Here is a 16620-nt window from a genome sequence, read left to right on the forward strand (position 1 = left end):
CAGAGGTCAGTCTGAGCTGTGACTTCAGCTTTCAGCTCTCTGGCATTCACTCCTCCATCTCCTCCCTTCTGCTTCCAAATGATAATGCAGTATGACAGTTTGCTAATGACAGCCAGAGCTGTAAAATCTTAATTTTTACATCACTGGTGCTTCATTATGTTTTCTGTTGTTGTTGATCTAATTTATAGAGTCCACACAATGTGTAGCAGAATTCTGCTTATGCCTTACGGTGTGCAATAGAATTGCTCCTCTCCAGGAGATAGTCTCACATTCCTGTTTTCAAATATTTCACATCTTTATTTCATTTCCTCAGTCTGTCACCTTCCCTGTTTAAGAACTCACCTCAGGGTTGATTAAGCTCTCTCCCTGAAGGAGCTCTACTGCAGTGGATGGTACTCTCTGCATGGCATTCATACTGACACACTGGGTTAGTGGAAAAAGCCTCTCAAAATAGAAACACGAAGGACAGATGTACAGAAGCAGGCCAGTACTTCTCATTCTTAAGATATGGTTCTGCAGTGTGGTTGCTTGCTGCTACTTCTAACACAAGGGTTGTGAATTATACTTGTGAGGCAGATTAACTTCCATCCAAACACTAACTGGCTTTTTGAAGATAAAGCATGTAATACTAATATCTACATGAGTGTTTCCTAACAATGCAGTTTTCTATAATTGAAAATACCAAGGTGAACAGCTTTAAAAAGGGGAAGAAAAAGAAAATCTTCTTTGAAAGTGGAACTGCTTTTGGAAACTCACTGTTCCCAAATCTGCTTAGTTATTGTTAATTGTGAGTTTGTTTGGTTGCTTTTTTTTTCCTTTTTTCTTAATGAGAGCATTATCAGCATTCATGATGTATTACAAAGCACCAGGGCTGAAGAGCTTACAACACTTTATCCCACCCCCAATACAATGCACAAAGGCAACAGCTGACATGCCAGATTGCATGAAGGCCACTTTGTGGAGATAGTGGAGGAAGGTTAATGTGACAAAAAGAAGAGAATGATGTTGCAGGGGAAGAAAGGCTTTTAGCTAACATGAGCAAGTGCTTCCCAAATGCAGCAAACCCCAAGAGGTTCAAGTCTCTCCTGTTCAAATTCTGCAAGTATTCCAAAATTCCTTTCTTGGTGCAGCTTACTTTGCAATTTGCTGACACCCTATGTCCTACTGGGAAAGCAATAATGAAAACATTATTAAGGGCTTAATTCTAGCTGTGCTGAGCAACACAAAGCATTAAAAAAAAGAAGTGGTCATACACAGCGAGTCAGACGATGCTAGATGATCTGTAGGCAGCCACATAACACAGCCACAATGGATGAGTAAAGTGGTGCCATGTTTGTTGAATCTGAGATTGTGTAAGCACATAGGGACAGACATGTCAGCGAACACACTGTGGGAAATTGCATGGATTCATCTGGTAAGTTCTGTCAATGCAGTTGGAAGCTCACATGTAAAGTTGAATTTTATGTTAGAAGCATGGTCAATCCCTCAGTACCATCAAGAAAAAAAAAGAATTTACTGTGTGGGAAAGAATATGTGAACCTGCTCAGTTGTCACCCTCTTCAGAGAAAATGAAACCAAATGAGCTGAAAGGAAAATAAATGTCTGGCTGCAAGTTCCAGACTCCCACAGGAAGTGAGAGACCTCTCACTCTCACTCACCTCTCCTTATACCGTACCTTTGAACAAGCTGCTCAGAGAAAACTAAGTGGTCAACAGAAGGTGTAAATGTAGTCTCTGCCTGTCTTCAAACTTAAGAAAGGTTTCTGTGGTTTTTCAGGCTTTTCAACTATGAATCCTCTCCTAAGTTATGTCACTTCTTTTAGAAACCACCCATCACTCTCTCCATTTAGTTACTCTGCACAATTCCAATCCTTCTGCTCAGGGAAGTGAAGGAGACTTGAGCTCAGATTCTGCACATTTCAAAAGGCAAAGGTTGCTGCTAAGCTGCTAACCAGCCTTGAAACACCACCAGCTACAGCCTTGCATAAATACTTCCCTCTTTGTTTTATTAAAGGAGTTGAGTCTGTCTTCTGAGACATGAAGATCTGATCTAATGTTAAACGAATTTATGTAACAAAAAGTACATCAAATGCTACTAAACACAAAGATGCAGACATAAAAAGACAGAAGCACCATTCTATTCTTGAGCTGTTTATAGCTTATTCATCTATTACTGGCCCTGTCTGAAACACAACAGGAGATGAATACAAAATGAGTCTCTGATGTGACTTAGTATGTCTGTATTTCTCTTCTAGGTCAAGAGAATTAAAATCTGGGTCTCCTACATCCCAAGGGAAGGTCATACAATGAGGCTCCTGGACACATGCCTCTTCTGTCCCCAAAAAAATGAAAATCTGTTGCATGACAATGCTGAAAAAAACATTTATCAAACACAATTTATATACCATGTAACTGAAGGACTTCAGAAGCAGAGAAACATCCTTCAGAACAGTGAAATCCTTGTATCTTAAAACACAGAAGAAAAGGCATTAGAAGCACTAAAGAGCAGCACAAACCTTCTCTAAGAACATTATAATCCCATGTTACAAACACTACAACACCTCTAGGAAGAGAGCACAGCTACCAGGGGCCACATCCAATTTTGGGTTTGTCTGAAGCAAATGAGCTGCAGCAAATACTCCTGCTCTGCATCTTAAAGTATTCTCAGATCCACTAAATATTACAAACCCTCCACACCTTTGATAGGATTCCTTTACGGGCATCTTGTTGTGGCCACAAACTGACTGTCACATCACATCACATCACCAAAAATGCACGTGAGAAAAACACCATGTTTGCCATTACCAAGGCAGCCAAATGAGTCCCATCCTTGAGCTTCCTTAAAGACAGTGCTCCTTTTGAGCTAAGAGTGATGCTTCCTGCACTAATGCACCTTCCAGCTACTTGAAGATAGAGCATACACAATGAAGGCTGGAAATGTAATGCAAACTGAAATGTATTCTCTAAGTTTTTCAAATTTGCTTTTTATAGCACTCCTTTTACTGAACTGTTCCAATAGGTATAATCAGCTTCTTAGGTAGAATACAAACTGTTTTACAGTCTGTGCTGGCCCTCACTTCCACATCTACTGAAATTCTGGGATTTGAATTCAATTCAGCATTCTGACAAAGCAAAGGCACTAATGACAAATATCACATTATGCATTTTAAAAGTTTCTGCCACTATGCTTCTGAATGCCATGATGGAAAAAAGGATGCCTAAAACATTAAACATGCTGTCAGCAACCTGGATTTCATTCTCAACCCTGCTTGATTCTCAGTGTCATATAAGGACACAGATCCTTACTTCCAGTCTTCTCCTATGATCTGGCCTGACACTGACACATCAAGGAGAGAAGCAGCCAGCGTCACACAGGGCTGCAGCACCTGGTTCTCAGCTCAAGTTGTCCTGGAGAAGGCAGCCAGAACTGCAGGAGCTCACTTTCATCTCTCCCACACATACTTTGGCCTCCTACCACTTCCTCTCAAATCTCCAGTCAACACAAATAACAGGCCTTTGGGTCATATGGTTCTCTGACCAAATGTGCTAGCTAACTTTTTCCATACATTTTGGTAACTCTATGAAATAAATCTATACATTTTGGTAAATCTGTAAGGTGATTTTTAAAAATTATTATTATTTTTCTTTTTTACAAAATGATAACTCTAAAAACAGTCAAAGGTCTTAAGATGCTCAGTACTCTGTGAAACCAGCAAGAATGCAGTACTGACATCAAAAGCTTTCAGACAACAATCCAAACCACATATACAAGTATTTTAAGCACAGAAACATATTAAAGAAAAAAAAAAAAAATCGTCCAACAGGACGATGGTAACAGAAAGAAGGTAACCAAGGGCTGAACATTTATTTTAACCAACAGACAATAGAAGCACAAAGTTAATACACAATTCAGTAAAATTTTGCCAATGTATATGTTTTTCTAACACATTTATCAATATGCCATCAGCTTAATTAACTCTTGTTAAATTAAGCAACAACTGAGCAACGCTGACAGGTAGCCACAGCAGCTTTTTAAAATAAATGCAGCTGGAAAGTTTAAGTTCTAGAATTTGTTAGAGGTCAGACATTACATTGCCTGTGGATGGCATTAATTACGCAAACAGAAACTGTTTCACTACGTGGGCATTAAAATTCGAGGACCTTGCTTGCAAGTGATAAAAGGTCACAAGTAACTAGCTCAGGATTTTCTATCTTTGCTTGGTAAGTACTAATAGGACCAACAGAAGTTGCATTAGCTCTTAAATCCACATTAAACTATAAGTGAGCTTGAAAGTCCTGGGTCCATTGGCCACTTCTTCCCTTACTGTACTTCAACTTCCCCAAAATACAATCCCCACCCCATCATCTCACCTGCACACTGTGCCTCAGTCTCACTCCACCTTCCTTACACTTTTCCATAATCCCAAGTGGCACAGAAGATCCCAGTATTGATGGTGGGTCCTTGCAGCCAGTGTCTGTGACTCAGGCAGCAGACAGAGTTACACAGGTAATATCCATACTCTGACTTCCCTTCTCCTCTTGATGCTTGCAAAACCCACAAAAAAAAAAGAAAAAAAAGAAGCACTGCTCTTAATGCACAAAATCTGCCAAAGATGTGCAAAAGATTGGGCATTTTTAGCCAACTAAGGTTTTTTAGAGCAGTAAGTTAAAATAAAGTAAGGGAGAATTGCATCTATTGAACTTACAGCATCAGAATAATAAATAAACTACCAGCTCCTTTATCTGTGTAACAAAAGCCCTGATTTAGGACCAAAAGTCTTTTACTTCAGCTTGGTCTCTCACACTGCATAGATCAAGTATTATCTTCCAGACAGCATACTACATCTTTGCCTTTGCAAAGAAAATAGCTTTAAAGTAGATGGCTGAAAAACAAAACTTTAGATGAGGTAAAACACGGGCAGTTGAATGCAAGAGTATTTCCTTAAAAGAAAGAAGCCATATGTTTCTTTCACAGGAGGAAAAAGAACTGCCACAGGTCTCTAAAGTGCAGTACAAACTATCGGATCTGAGTAGTTGGAATTCTCCCATACTGCCCATGTTGGAACATGAAAACCAGAGTCCATCTGTGCCTGAGGAGATGCAAATGTGTAAGAGGGCCTTCAGCCAACAAACAGATTAAAGCTCTTCCTATAGCCACAAAAGGGCCAAGCAAACCTACAATCAGGGCAGTCAGCCTGAAGCTTGGGCAAGGCCATCAAAAAAGCAGTCAAGCACTGCTGCCACTGCATGCTACTTTGAATGGTTCACATAGCAGCACATAACTGCAGTTTGGATATTAACTGACTTCTCTCATTTTTCTTTAGCAGGGGAATGGCCCTGCTGATCTCATGCTCAATCAACTTCTGATATCTGCACATCAAATCTCAGTCAGAACAATACTTCAGATACCACACATCTCCCCAGTCAATGTATCTGAACCCTGCCCACACGTTCAGATGTTAATGCATGCAAGAAACTGTGGCACGTTCTTGGCATTAAGATACTACAAAGTCAAATTCTTAAGGCCTTGTATACGAACGTTCTGTGGCATCTTGCCATAAAACTCGTGCCTACCTCCTCCAGAATCTTTTAACAACAAAAGCAATTTCTGAGTATAATTGTGAAAATAAGACTTGTCAAGGCAGTGGTTCATATTCATCTTCACAAAGGCACACAAAGCCTGATATAACTGATAAAGGCAAGGCTCAGTTCATACCAATGGAGACCTTACTTGGAAATTTAATACACTGCAATTAAATAATAATATCATGTTCTATTAGTGACAACTTGTCCTGAATAGTATTTAGTCTCTCAAAATGTTCTCAGGACTATAAATCTTATTAGAAAGGCTAGGAATACTTTTATCAGTTTCATTTTTAATGGAAAACAAACTAACAAACAAACCAAGTTTTAGGTTTGTTCCATATTCTAACACACAAGCTTTCCATAGTTATTATAGCAACGCTGGACTTGAGGCCTTTTCCAACCTGAACTATTCCACAGTTCTATGGAAGTCCTACTAAAACAACAGTCAAATTAACTAGTTATTTTTGCAATGCATGCTGAAGTAGGCAGGTATTGCAGGAAGAATATTCTGCAGAAGAAATATGCAGTATAACACCAAAGTAATTTAGGCAGTCAGCAAAGCTGATGAAGAACAGTTTCCTGTCCTTGTTTCAGCTTTCCTGACAGATGCTGTTAAAATAAGACTGTCTCCTCCAAAAAGTAAGCCCTATAGTGCAAGGTCTCTTTACCACTACACCACCAAATAATTATCCAGGTTACTCCATCAAGGGATTATCTACATAAAACATCTAAAGATTTTTCTGAAATTCAGCTATGTTACTACACACACTGTCATCAAGAAAACATCTCAGTTTCCTGAAAAGACTAACAATTGATTCATCCTGAGAATAGTTAGTCATAATTTCACCTGTCCCTTCAATCTCACAGGCTTTAAAGAGATCAAAAAGCCCCGATTATAAACTTAATGAATGACTCCTTGCTAATTATGTTTAGCAGATTTTTCAAACTAACAGTGCAGTAAGTATCGATCAGCCATAATTGCTTAGTGCTTTCCAGCACAACTTACTAGTATTAATTCCCTCTACTCCTCTCTCATATCTTCTGTCTCATGGAGAGCCTCTCATGTTTCTGCCCAACACAAATAAAACAATTAAGCATCACAGCAATAGCTGCTTCAGAGCAGTGATAACATGAAGAGAGATTTCTAAAACGAAAATACTCTAAAACTGATAAAACAAAGGAATTGACCACGACAGTCCATGCAGACTGACTCTCAAATCTTTGCTCTTCCTGAAAATCCTTTTGTCATAAATATACTCATGACAGATACCTAAATGGTAACCAGTAGAGGGTGTAAAGAGAAGACAGTTTAGGAGTTTGGAGAAACCACGTTCTTATGCATGTATAATGGCTCAATATTGCTCTGCAATCCCCAATTTCACCGGGGTCAGAAGACATTGTGCATATTAATCATCTCTCCTGCTCATAAACATTAATCTGTACTATTCACTACAGGAACGCAATGGAAAGATGTAGATCCAGTCAGCTCTCTCAAATCCTTGCAGGGATTTAAAAAAAAAAAGAAATCACAAACACTTCTTCTTTACTTGAGATTTAAATACATTAAAATTATATTCAAGAACCAAAATAAAAAAGATTCTCCCAAGCACAGAGAGTTCTACGTACTTTCTAAAACTCAGTGTCAAAGAAGTAGGCTTAAGGACAGCATAACAAATCTCACCAGCAAGGGAGCTCACTTTTCTTACAGCTCTTTTCAAACTGCCTTACAGATTATACAGAATGTTATTTATAGTTACAGAATTATTTTGTAACACGCTTAGTGCATCCGCCTCCCCTTGCTCAATATTCACATAAAGTAGCCTAAGAGAAAATATCTCACATTTTGCCAGCATGCATTGCCTTTAACTTTGCTGCTGCCCTCCAGTCAGATTTTTCCAATGCATTTTTCAGAATTCTAAGAATTAAGCTCAAAACCTGGACCCAGAAATAGACTCCTCGTTACAGATGTGTTATCTTGTGGAAGAGCTAAGACTTCTGAGTTGGGTATGGAACCTGAGTCCACTTCCCAGAGCTGATAGACCTTAACAATGAGAAGCACATTTATGGGGAAACTTAACTGTTTTCAACCACAATCCTATCATGCTTTCTCACATCAACTCAGAGTCAACTAAAATGGTATGGGTAATTCTGTCATCTATGGCCCAAACTTTGAGGCACTCAATGGAAGGTGAGCCTCCAAAAAGTACAGGGCCAACTCAAAGAGATTACTAGTTTCAGGAGGAAGAAGCACAAAAGCAATACTGTTACTAGGTCTACTGAATAACAGGATTTAAAGCAGACCAAAACCAGTCCAGAACATGACTGCATAAGAATGACTGGAGCATGGAAAAAGTTTTATTTCTCAAACAGTTCCCTGATCAGAGGTAAGAGGGTAAAACAGAGCCAAAAAGACTGTTGATTAGAAAGAGATTATGGAAAAAAAATAAATAAATAAAAAGCAAGGAGAGAAGTTGTTGCAAATACCCCCCAAGGAATCAGCCTCATCGAGAAAAGGTAGACAGGGCCACCCAAAAGTCTTCTACAGGTGATGTTTATTCTAATACTTGCTGCAATCCATGGTGATGGCTCTTCTAATCACCTTCTGAAACAGAATCTCCCAAAAGTCAATTAAGGATGAAGGTTCAGCCAGTAGCTGAGAATTAAGGGTTTTAGATCTATTTTTGTTTTCTATTTTTTACCTCAGGCTGGCATTTTCTTGCCTGTGGTTTCATACAGAAGAGCTTGCTATTAAAATTATATTTATTCTAAAAGGTATAAATGAAGTTCAATATTGGAAATTACAGAGTCTTTTTTTTTCTGTAACAGGAATGAAAAATTGAATTAGATGACAGTTCACAGGGCAAGAAATAGGCACCCAAAAAGCATGACTGATTAAAACTCCAAATGCAGTATTAAAGGAAGCAAAAAAGAGGGATTTTTTTTCTTTTTTTCTCCTGTCATTTTTCAGAAAGCTGACAGGAAGGAAAATTATTTGGCCTAACTTCAAAGGAATCAATCCATTTCCCAGGTTCAGATGTGGTTCACACACCCCAGAAGTGCTGGGGTAAAAGCAGAGGGCTGGCCAGGCTGCTCAGCTCTGGCACAGCAGGTCATGCTGCCCACCACGACATGCTACATGCAGATATCATGTGGCCCTGTTACAAGGTGCAATGTGAAGGAAAAGTTATACAAGATGTGGAACTGGTCCCTCATCCTCGCTCTCATGCCTGAGCACTCAAGGTAACCTGGAAGACCAAGAAAGCAGCAGGAGACCTTGAAAAGGTTTATGAAAGCGTGCACACAGCATGTTATAAAAGTATATGGAAGAGAGAAAACAAAACAGATAGCTATTCCAGGGACTGTAACGTCACTGAAGTGTGAGGTATGAACTCTGATAACCTACCACAAATCACCAGAACAACAATGTGGGACTGAAGGCCCGTTATTTGTAATGTGGTGCCTGGATCCCTTTTCCCTCCCTACAGCTGTGATAAAGCTGTGTAGTACGTACCATGGGTTCCACCACATTGTCCCTCCCTTAAGTACTGATGCCCCTCCTACTCTCTTCCTCTCCTAATTCCCAGCTATGATTTATTTCCGTTACCCTGGTGTCAGTTCAATGGGTCTCAGCCACAGTTACACTGCAACCTCCATTATCACACAATTATTTTGAGTAGTTTCCATCTTCACATAGGACTTTGGTCTTGCCCATGAAGCAGGTTTCAGCTACTCTTTATAGGCTGCCAAAACCTAAAAACACAAGCGAGTGAAAGCCAAATAAGGCTCACATAAAAATTATTCATGCTAGAAACCTAAAATATTACCTGTCTTTTCTTCTGAAAAAGGAACTAGAGTTGTTTGGATTTCATTCAAATAAAGGCTTTCAACAGCAGATATGCTTTTCAGACTGAACAAAATATTTCCATTAGAAAAGATCCACAGTAATATTCTACAAGATTTTTTTTTAAATGAAAAACAGGCATTCATAAGTAACTTTTTTTTTTTTTTGCAGCATATTAATAACCTATATTAATAACCTCTGTTTCCCAAATCATTATTTCTGTCATATATGTTTATCAAGACCAAAGAAAGCCAAACAAAATACTCCTGGACGAAACTCAAAAGCTTTTGTTCCTGGTATGTAAAAGGGGAGAGGGAGTTTTTAAAAAATTCAGATTGGCATCTGAAATGTCAAACAGGCAAAATTCATTTTGGTCTACTAAACTCAGTTGATTGGAAAGTAACAAAGTTTCTCAATATTGACCCTAGGAGTTGCAAGGTCTGAACTGCTCTGATACCTGAGGATATGCCTGATAACACCACACTTCTGCAACACTCAGCACTGAGGGATCTAAAAACTGTCATGACATCACACTAATAAACCTTTGCAAGATTGAAGAGAACAAGGCACACTGAAATTCAGCTCTGAGTGATGCTGAATTTGCACATCCTACCCAGCAATTTCTGACTACAGCAACAAGATCATTTTATGTCACTGGTGATTAAATCGTAACATGTTGCCGCTTTGTCAGGATACTACACTAATGAACTGAAGCTTTTTTATTTATTTATTTTTTTTAAAGTGATCACAGTGGCTGTTTCAAGTTTTCCAGATATAATATGAATTCAGAGCTCATCTCTTTTTTTATATTTTTTTTTAGAACTGGGGGAGTGGTGTCACAAGGACATGTCAAAAAAGCTTAAGTAGAAAGACAATGATAACATTGACATTCAACAGTAACCTGGCTTCTCCAACTTTTAACTTTTTAATATGACAGATCAGTTACATTGATGAGGAAGTGAAGACAGATTCAGATCACTAACTGGTGGTACGTTCAACCATAGGTTCTTAAACACACGACAATTTAAGGAAAATAGGAATTTAATGTAGGAATTTAAAATTTTATTTATTCCTTACTGTAACTGATGAGTTACAGCAGTAGCAACTCATTTTTTACAAACCATAGAATCCAGAAAGGAAGAAGCTGAATCTACCCATGTTTACAGGTCCGAAGAGTCTGCATTCTTTATTACACAATTACACGATTTTAGATAAGTCAGGAAGTACCAGGGCAAAACTGAGGCAAAAACCTGAGAGTTCCCTAAAGCCAAAAGATTGCCATCCTCTCCTGATTGTCATCCTCTCCTAGATGCCCAGTTCCACCTTTACACTGGTTCTAGTCATTTCCAGCTTTCTGCAAATCACTCACTCCAGAAACAAAAAGTATCTAGCCTTTCCATTACTTTAGGTTTGATAATTGACTCATACAGGCATTTTCAGTGGTACCTGGCACATGAGTAAGCAGTGAGCAGAGGAGAGCAGCAGGGACACTCTACTCCTCCTACATCAAGATGAATTGTTCAGTCAGTTTGCCCTTTTTTTGAAATCATAGTTCAGTATAACTCCACCTCATAGTCAGTAGACTTGAATACCTAAGTGTCTCCCAGACTTTACATTAATCAACTTGTGGAGGTATCTGATATAAAGAAAAAAAATAAGGAAAGGAAGATTATTTTGGCAGTGAAAATCAGCAGTGGAGTGTCAAATACCTGGAGGCTGTTTTATCTACACTGGGGATGAATCACTTCACAGATGCAGTTGTAATAGATGATTTCCTTGCATTTCTACCTTTCCTGAACTAATTCTTCTTGAACCTAGAATGCTTCTCCACAGCGAAATGACAGCCTGGTGTCTCAGCAGGAGTTAGCATGTATCCAACTCTGCATTCCCTAAAATCTATTTTATCTTGTTTTTCACTGTCTGGGCTATCTCTACTATTCCTGCATGGCATTAGCCGTACACAAAAAGGACATGAGGTTGCCTAGTGTTAAAGGTAGTGTAAATAGATGCTGAAAACAAAAATCTCATTCAATCACAATAAGATGGTTTGGCCTCCTAAAGAAAAAAAAAAATTGAATGAAGTAAATCTCTACAAAAAGATGACTTCAGAAAGAAAACTTCAACTCAAATTCACATTATGTTGTTGTTACTTATATCAAAATCCAATTAAAAATGGTAATAAAGAAAATACAAATCCATAGACGTACAGATTTTTGTGTCCCTTTTTAGTAGTACTGTGGTTACTTAATGAGATGCCAAACATTCAAGGTCGAAAATAAGAACCGCATTCTTAAATGTTTCACACAGTTTGCTTCTATAATCCATTGCTTTGAAAATTCATCAGAAAATCGTAATAAGAAACCTCTCAAGGTTCTAAAAACGTGAAGTGGTGCATGACTGCAATGAAATTTTTAAATTGCCAACTGATTTGAAGGGCATTTTATGCTTGGATATTGTCACACACTCACACATATGAATGTGAGAGGGAACTTAAATATAGCTAAACAAGTGATCGGTGGCATCCAGTAAGCACCTCAAGCTGTGAGAACACATTCTTAGATTTAGCTCCCGATTCTGTCCCTGACAATGTGCAGCTATGTTATTTCTGGAGTCACGTGTGGTAAAGTCAGCCTGGATTCTGCAAGAACTCATGAATGTGTGAATTGCCTCCTGTAACACTGTACCATTCATACCATGCTCTCTTCAGTACTGAGGCACTCTTTTTTTGTTTTGATGGGGTTTTTTTGTTGTTGTTTTAAAGGAGCAACAAATGAGCTGTAAACTAATAAAAGGATGAGTGCCTACAACTGAGAAGTCAGTCATAGTGGGCCTACATTTATAATGCGTCTGTATTCTTCTGCTCCTATCATTTTGAGTAAATTACATTTAATTCATGCTTGTAAAAGTACATGAACTAATCATTACAAGAACACAAGGAAAGCTATCCAATAATAGTGCATTTCAGTGCATTTCTTATGTGTCTAATGGAACACACCTATCACCTTAAAATACTAAGGAGCATGCTTACATGTTTCACAAAAATACAGAAAACACCTGATTAAAATGCAGCAAGGCCAATATGGTATCAATGCATTACCACCAGTATTAGCTCCTTCCCTTGTTAAAAGCTCGATTCTGCCATTGCTAAAGACAGCAAGAGACTGCTCAGAAAACAAATGCCTCTTTAAATCACTGGTGCTTTTTATGAGGTAAAAATATGGCTAAGCACAAACAAGAACAGTGAAATTGGGCCCTTGTGATTCAACTGTGCCAAATCAGTTCCTCCTCAAGAAATTACAGTTGATTAACTTATTTTCTAGAAAGGGCAATTATACTTCGGCTTCTATCGATGAACCATTTTGACATTAGTGATACAAGACGTGGGCGGCTTTTCATCTTTTTACTCTTGCTCTCTGCCTGGAGATACTCCCTTTTACACTGGACTCACATGGAACTGCAATGTCTCTATCCTGGTTAAAGGGTGGTGCCAGGGAAGTGTATTTTTCAAACACGCTGAGGTACAGTGAAGTCCATTCACCAAGAGGGGTACAGATGGATTTTTACAGAGCTGCACAAGTAACAAGAAGACCTACACAGATTGTTGCAGTGAGATTACAGCAGTGAGATTTCTCAAAGACAACAGTGTGAAATAGGACAGTTCAGAACACAAAATTAGCTTTCCTGGCTATTGGCTGCTAGCCTATCGATATTAATATGCTCAGAGATTACCATGTTCTGCTAATTGTACAGACAGATTCATTATCAAACTTTCTGCCCCATACCTAATCATTAATTAATTGCCCAGAAACCCACTGTAAGCAAGTCTTCCTCAAATTCCTTAGCCAATCTGCAAACTCCATGCTCCTTAACTTCATGCACTGTGCAAATATATGACATATTTCAGGTTTCCACACATAGAATTCATTTAACTTTTTTTGTAAAATTGCATCACTGAATCAGGTGAAAGCTTCAGCATCACAAGCATTTGAGTACTTCACTGAAATGGCTGCAGTGCTGAGCAGAACTGCAACATACACCGACGGTAGGCAGCAGAATCCCCCAGGTGCCTTCACAGATTCAGAAGAGAAAATGTTCAGCAGTGGCACGCTGGAAGAAAGTCTAGATTTCTTGAAACTACTAAAAAGCTTTGCTACCCAAACAAGTTTGAAACATGCATGGTTTTACATTGCTCAGATTTACAGGAATAGACAAGTGAGATAATTACAATGACAGAAGCTTCATCTTCCTAATTTTCATATCAGAAAAAAAAGCCTGAAAGGATTTTATTGACCTCATGCTTGGCTAGAGAACAATTTAAAAAACAAATTGTGTGTTTATGATCTTAAAAGGATCTTGCTTCTTATGAAGAGTCACACTGCAACACTCCATAAGTAAGCTAAGACTGAAGATGCCTTGAGAAAACATCCTCTTCCAGATAGAAGGTGGAATAACCTAAGATACTTTCTCCTCCCATCACTGCTCTTGTGTCAGCAATAAATTGCCAAAGTTTATGCAAGACCTACCTAATCCAATTTTAAATGAGCTGGTGGAAAATAGAATAAAGAGACAACCACAAGAACTGCCACTGGAAGAACAGTCTATTAACACCAATAATATCTTAAACCACATCAGCTATTTTAAAATTGAATTTGTCCACATTTCTACTTCAGTACAGATTGTAACACGTTACCAGAACACATTTCTAAGAAGGAATATAAGCCATTTTCATTCAAGTGAATCACTTCAACAACATCAACATAAATAATGCAGAACAGACTGGTATAGATAAACAAAGTTTTCCAGGCCAGGACCAAACATTTTGGTAGCTTAACAGTGAAAAATATTCTCAGTCGAAAACTGAGAATCAAAAGCAGCCACAACTCACTCATTCTCTCTGACCAGTTTATTCAAGATAAAAACCAAACCTCTCTGATTCATTCTCAGGTTCCTCTTTTGGCATCTCCTGATTCAAGACAGAATTTCTGTTCCAGTAATATCTGCTCATAGTTCTCAAAAGAACTGCGATTCTGTTGCCAAGTACTGAAATCATATAATTCAGGAGCAATAACAGCACACGGTATTTTTCTCTAGCTTGTTTCTGCTATTAATTAAGCCCCATTTGCTGCTTCTGAATTGCTATTATTTAGTTGCACTGGATGAGTGTGTTAGAAAGCAGTGGAAAATTGATCAACAACTGTAGTTATTGCGAAAATTATGGCAGCGCATTAAAGGAACTGCAGCTGCTCACTTATGCAAATAAGAGCTACTTGACAATGATTATAATGATAGAGTATGTCAAACAACATAGCTGGAGTAAGAGTAGAGTATATATTTCAGAAAGCCAAAAGATTCCATTTCATTATGCTTATATTCCTTAAACTCCTCTTTAGGGATAGCACGATCCACTTTCTGTCAGTGGACTTGCAAAGGACTCTGAGGTGCATTCCAGCCAATACTACAGCTGTCAAACAAGACACCTTTTACCAAGTATTTATAATGCTGCAATACAGACTGTAACAAGAGTGATAGTTCAGTGATAGTTCAGTGATAGTTCTTAAAGTTCCTCACTGCTCTTGTTTTACACACTGATTCTAGCTATATAACTCAGCAGTAAAACATCTTTCCTTCATACTATCACAGGAAAAGATGGAGCTTCCTGAAGTTTACTGACCAAGCAAACAGGCCTAATTCCTAATACCTTGGAATCCACGGACATGACTCCAAGAAAAAGCAATGCCTAATGCTTCCTACATTTCATAGGTACAGTCATTAAGTTGTCAAAGCAACGTGGTGACTACTCAAACTGTTAATCTTACCTGAAATCACATGCTGTGGTAAGTTCTGCTCCTCCTCCAAGAGCTTTTCCTTGGACTAGTGCAATGCTGATCAATGGCAACCTAAGCAAGAGAGTTTTGTGAGCAAAATTCACACGTGAAGTTCTAGAAATAAGGATTCAGACAAACTATCTCTATAGTAGAAGCTCAGAAAAACATACTGCTCCATCTTATTCAAATAACTACATCTTTTGCAGATAATCGGCACAATACCAACTCCACTTGCACAGAAACAATTATTCCACAACTAACTCAGGCTCTCGTGTTGAAGCAGCAAGACAGAAGTAGCTAACAGAATCACAGCAAAGCAGATCATGTATTATGTTATGGAAAAATATATGCCACAGATTATACCTGAAAAGATTATCTGCAAGAAGAACAGTGACACAAGACTAAACGCTAAGTTGATATAGTACATAGAGCAATAGATAAGGACTGCACAGCTGGGTTATCTAAAAATAATGAGATTCAGTGTAACAACCTCAGCAGGTTCTTCAAACAGCAGCATCTCAACCAACAAAACTTCTTAGAGGACAAAACCGTCCTTTGAGGATAGCAACAATCTGCTACCTTTGATGATGCTGTATTTAATCACATTCAAGGTAATTTAAAGGACAGAAGGAAGGAACAGTACATAGGGATAAATCCTTCCTATTCTCTAATTGTGAAATTAATACTAATAAACAGTGACTGACTTAGGATAAGCTAAGTAACCTAGAAAATAAAGATAACTAGTCCTAGACTTTTCACACTGGTAAAGCTGTTTCATTTTTACTATGAAGAAACATTTAATTCATTGTTCAGTGTTAAAAATGCATTCAGAAGTCAGCCTCCCAACCACAATCATGTATTTGGTTTTATTTCTACCTTAATAGAACCACCAACAATTTCTTACAGACCAAGTCCACTTATTGCAATACACTTTACACGATAAATCACACAGGGGAGCCCACTAGGAGAAAGAAATCTCATTATTCCTATAGTCTATAGGGAACCAGACGATATGGTCCAAGTATCCTACATCCACAGTCATCCGTTTGAGGCACTTCCTTCAGGACCACAGTTTGCCTCAGCTCTCTCTGATGGAAATTGATCCCCTGTAAGATAGATTTGGCCAGACAGCAATTTAGTGCTCCACCTGAACCACAAATGGAATACAGTGTAAGATACCCTAAGTTAAAACCCTTGAGGTGAAGTCTTAATCTTCATACATTTTCTTCGCTTTGCCACATCAATCTTTATTATACTTAGGCCAGCTTATACAAATGGATGCTAATTCTGATCCTGAGGATTCCTTACAATACAGTATTAGTATTAATAAGTCACCAGTCTCCAGGGCAGTTTTACAAAATAAAGTTAG

At 38.3% G+C, this 16620-nt stretch overlaps 1 protein-coding gene across 2 annotated transcripts in view; it reads right to left on the bottom strand.

Moving 5' to 3' along the window:
* The window catches only part of ECHDC1 (ethylmalonyl-CoA decarboxylase 1), a 38921-nt gene that overhangs the window by 4028 nt on the left and 18273 nt on the right, over nucleotides 1-16620 (bottom strand). For both annotated transcript variants that reach the window (XM_048936335.1, XM_048936336.1), the window contains one exon: nucleotides 15243-15323. In XM_048936335.1, coding sequence (XP_048792292.1) covers nucleotides 15243-15323 — 81 coding nt within the window. The remainder of the gene's footprint in view (nucleotides 1-15242; nucleotides 15324-16620) is intronic.

The sequence above is a fragment of the Lagopus muta genome, chromosome 2 (genome assembly GCF_023343835.1).
Source record: "Lagopus muta isolate bLagMut1 chromosome 2, bLagMut1 primary, whole genome shotgun sequence".
NCBI lineage: Eukaryota > Metazoa > Chordata > Aves > Galliformes > Phasianidae > Lagopus > Lagopus muta.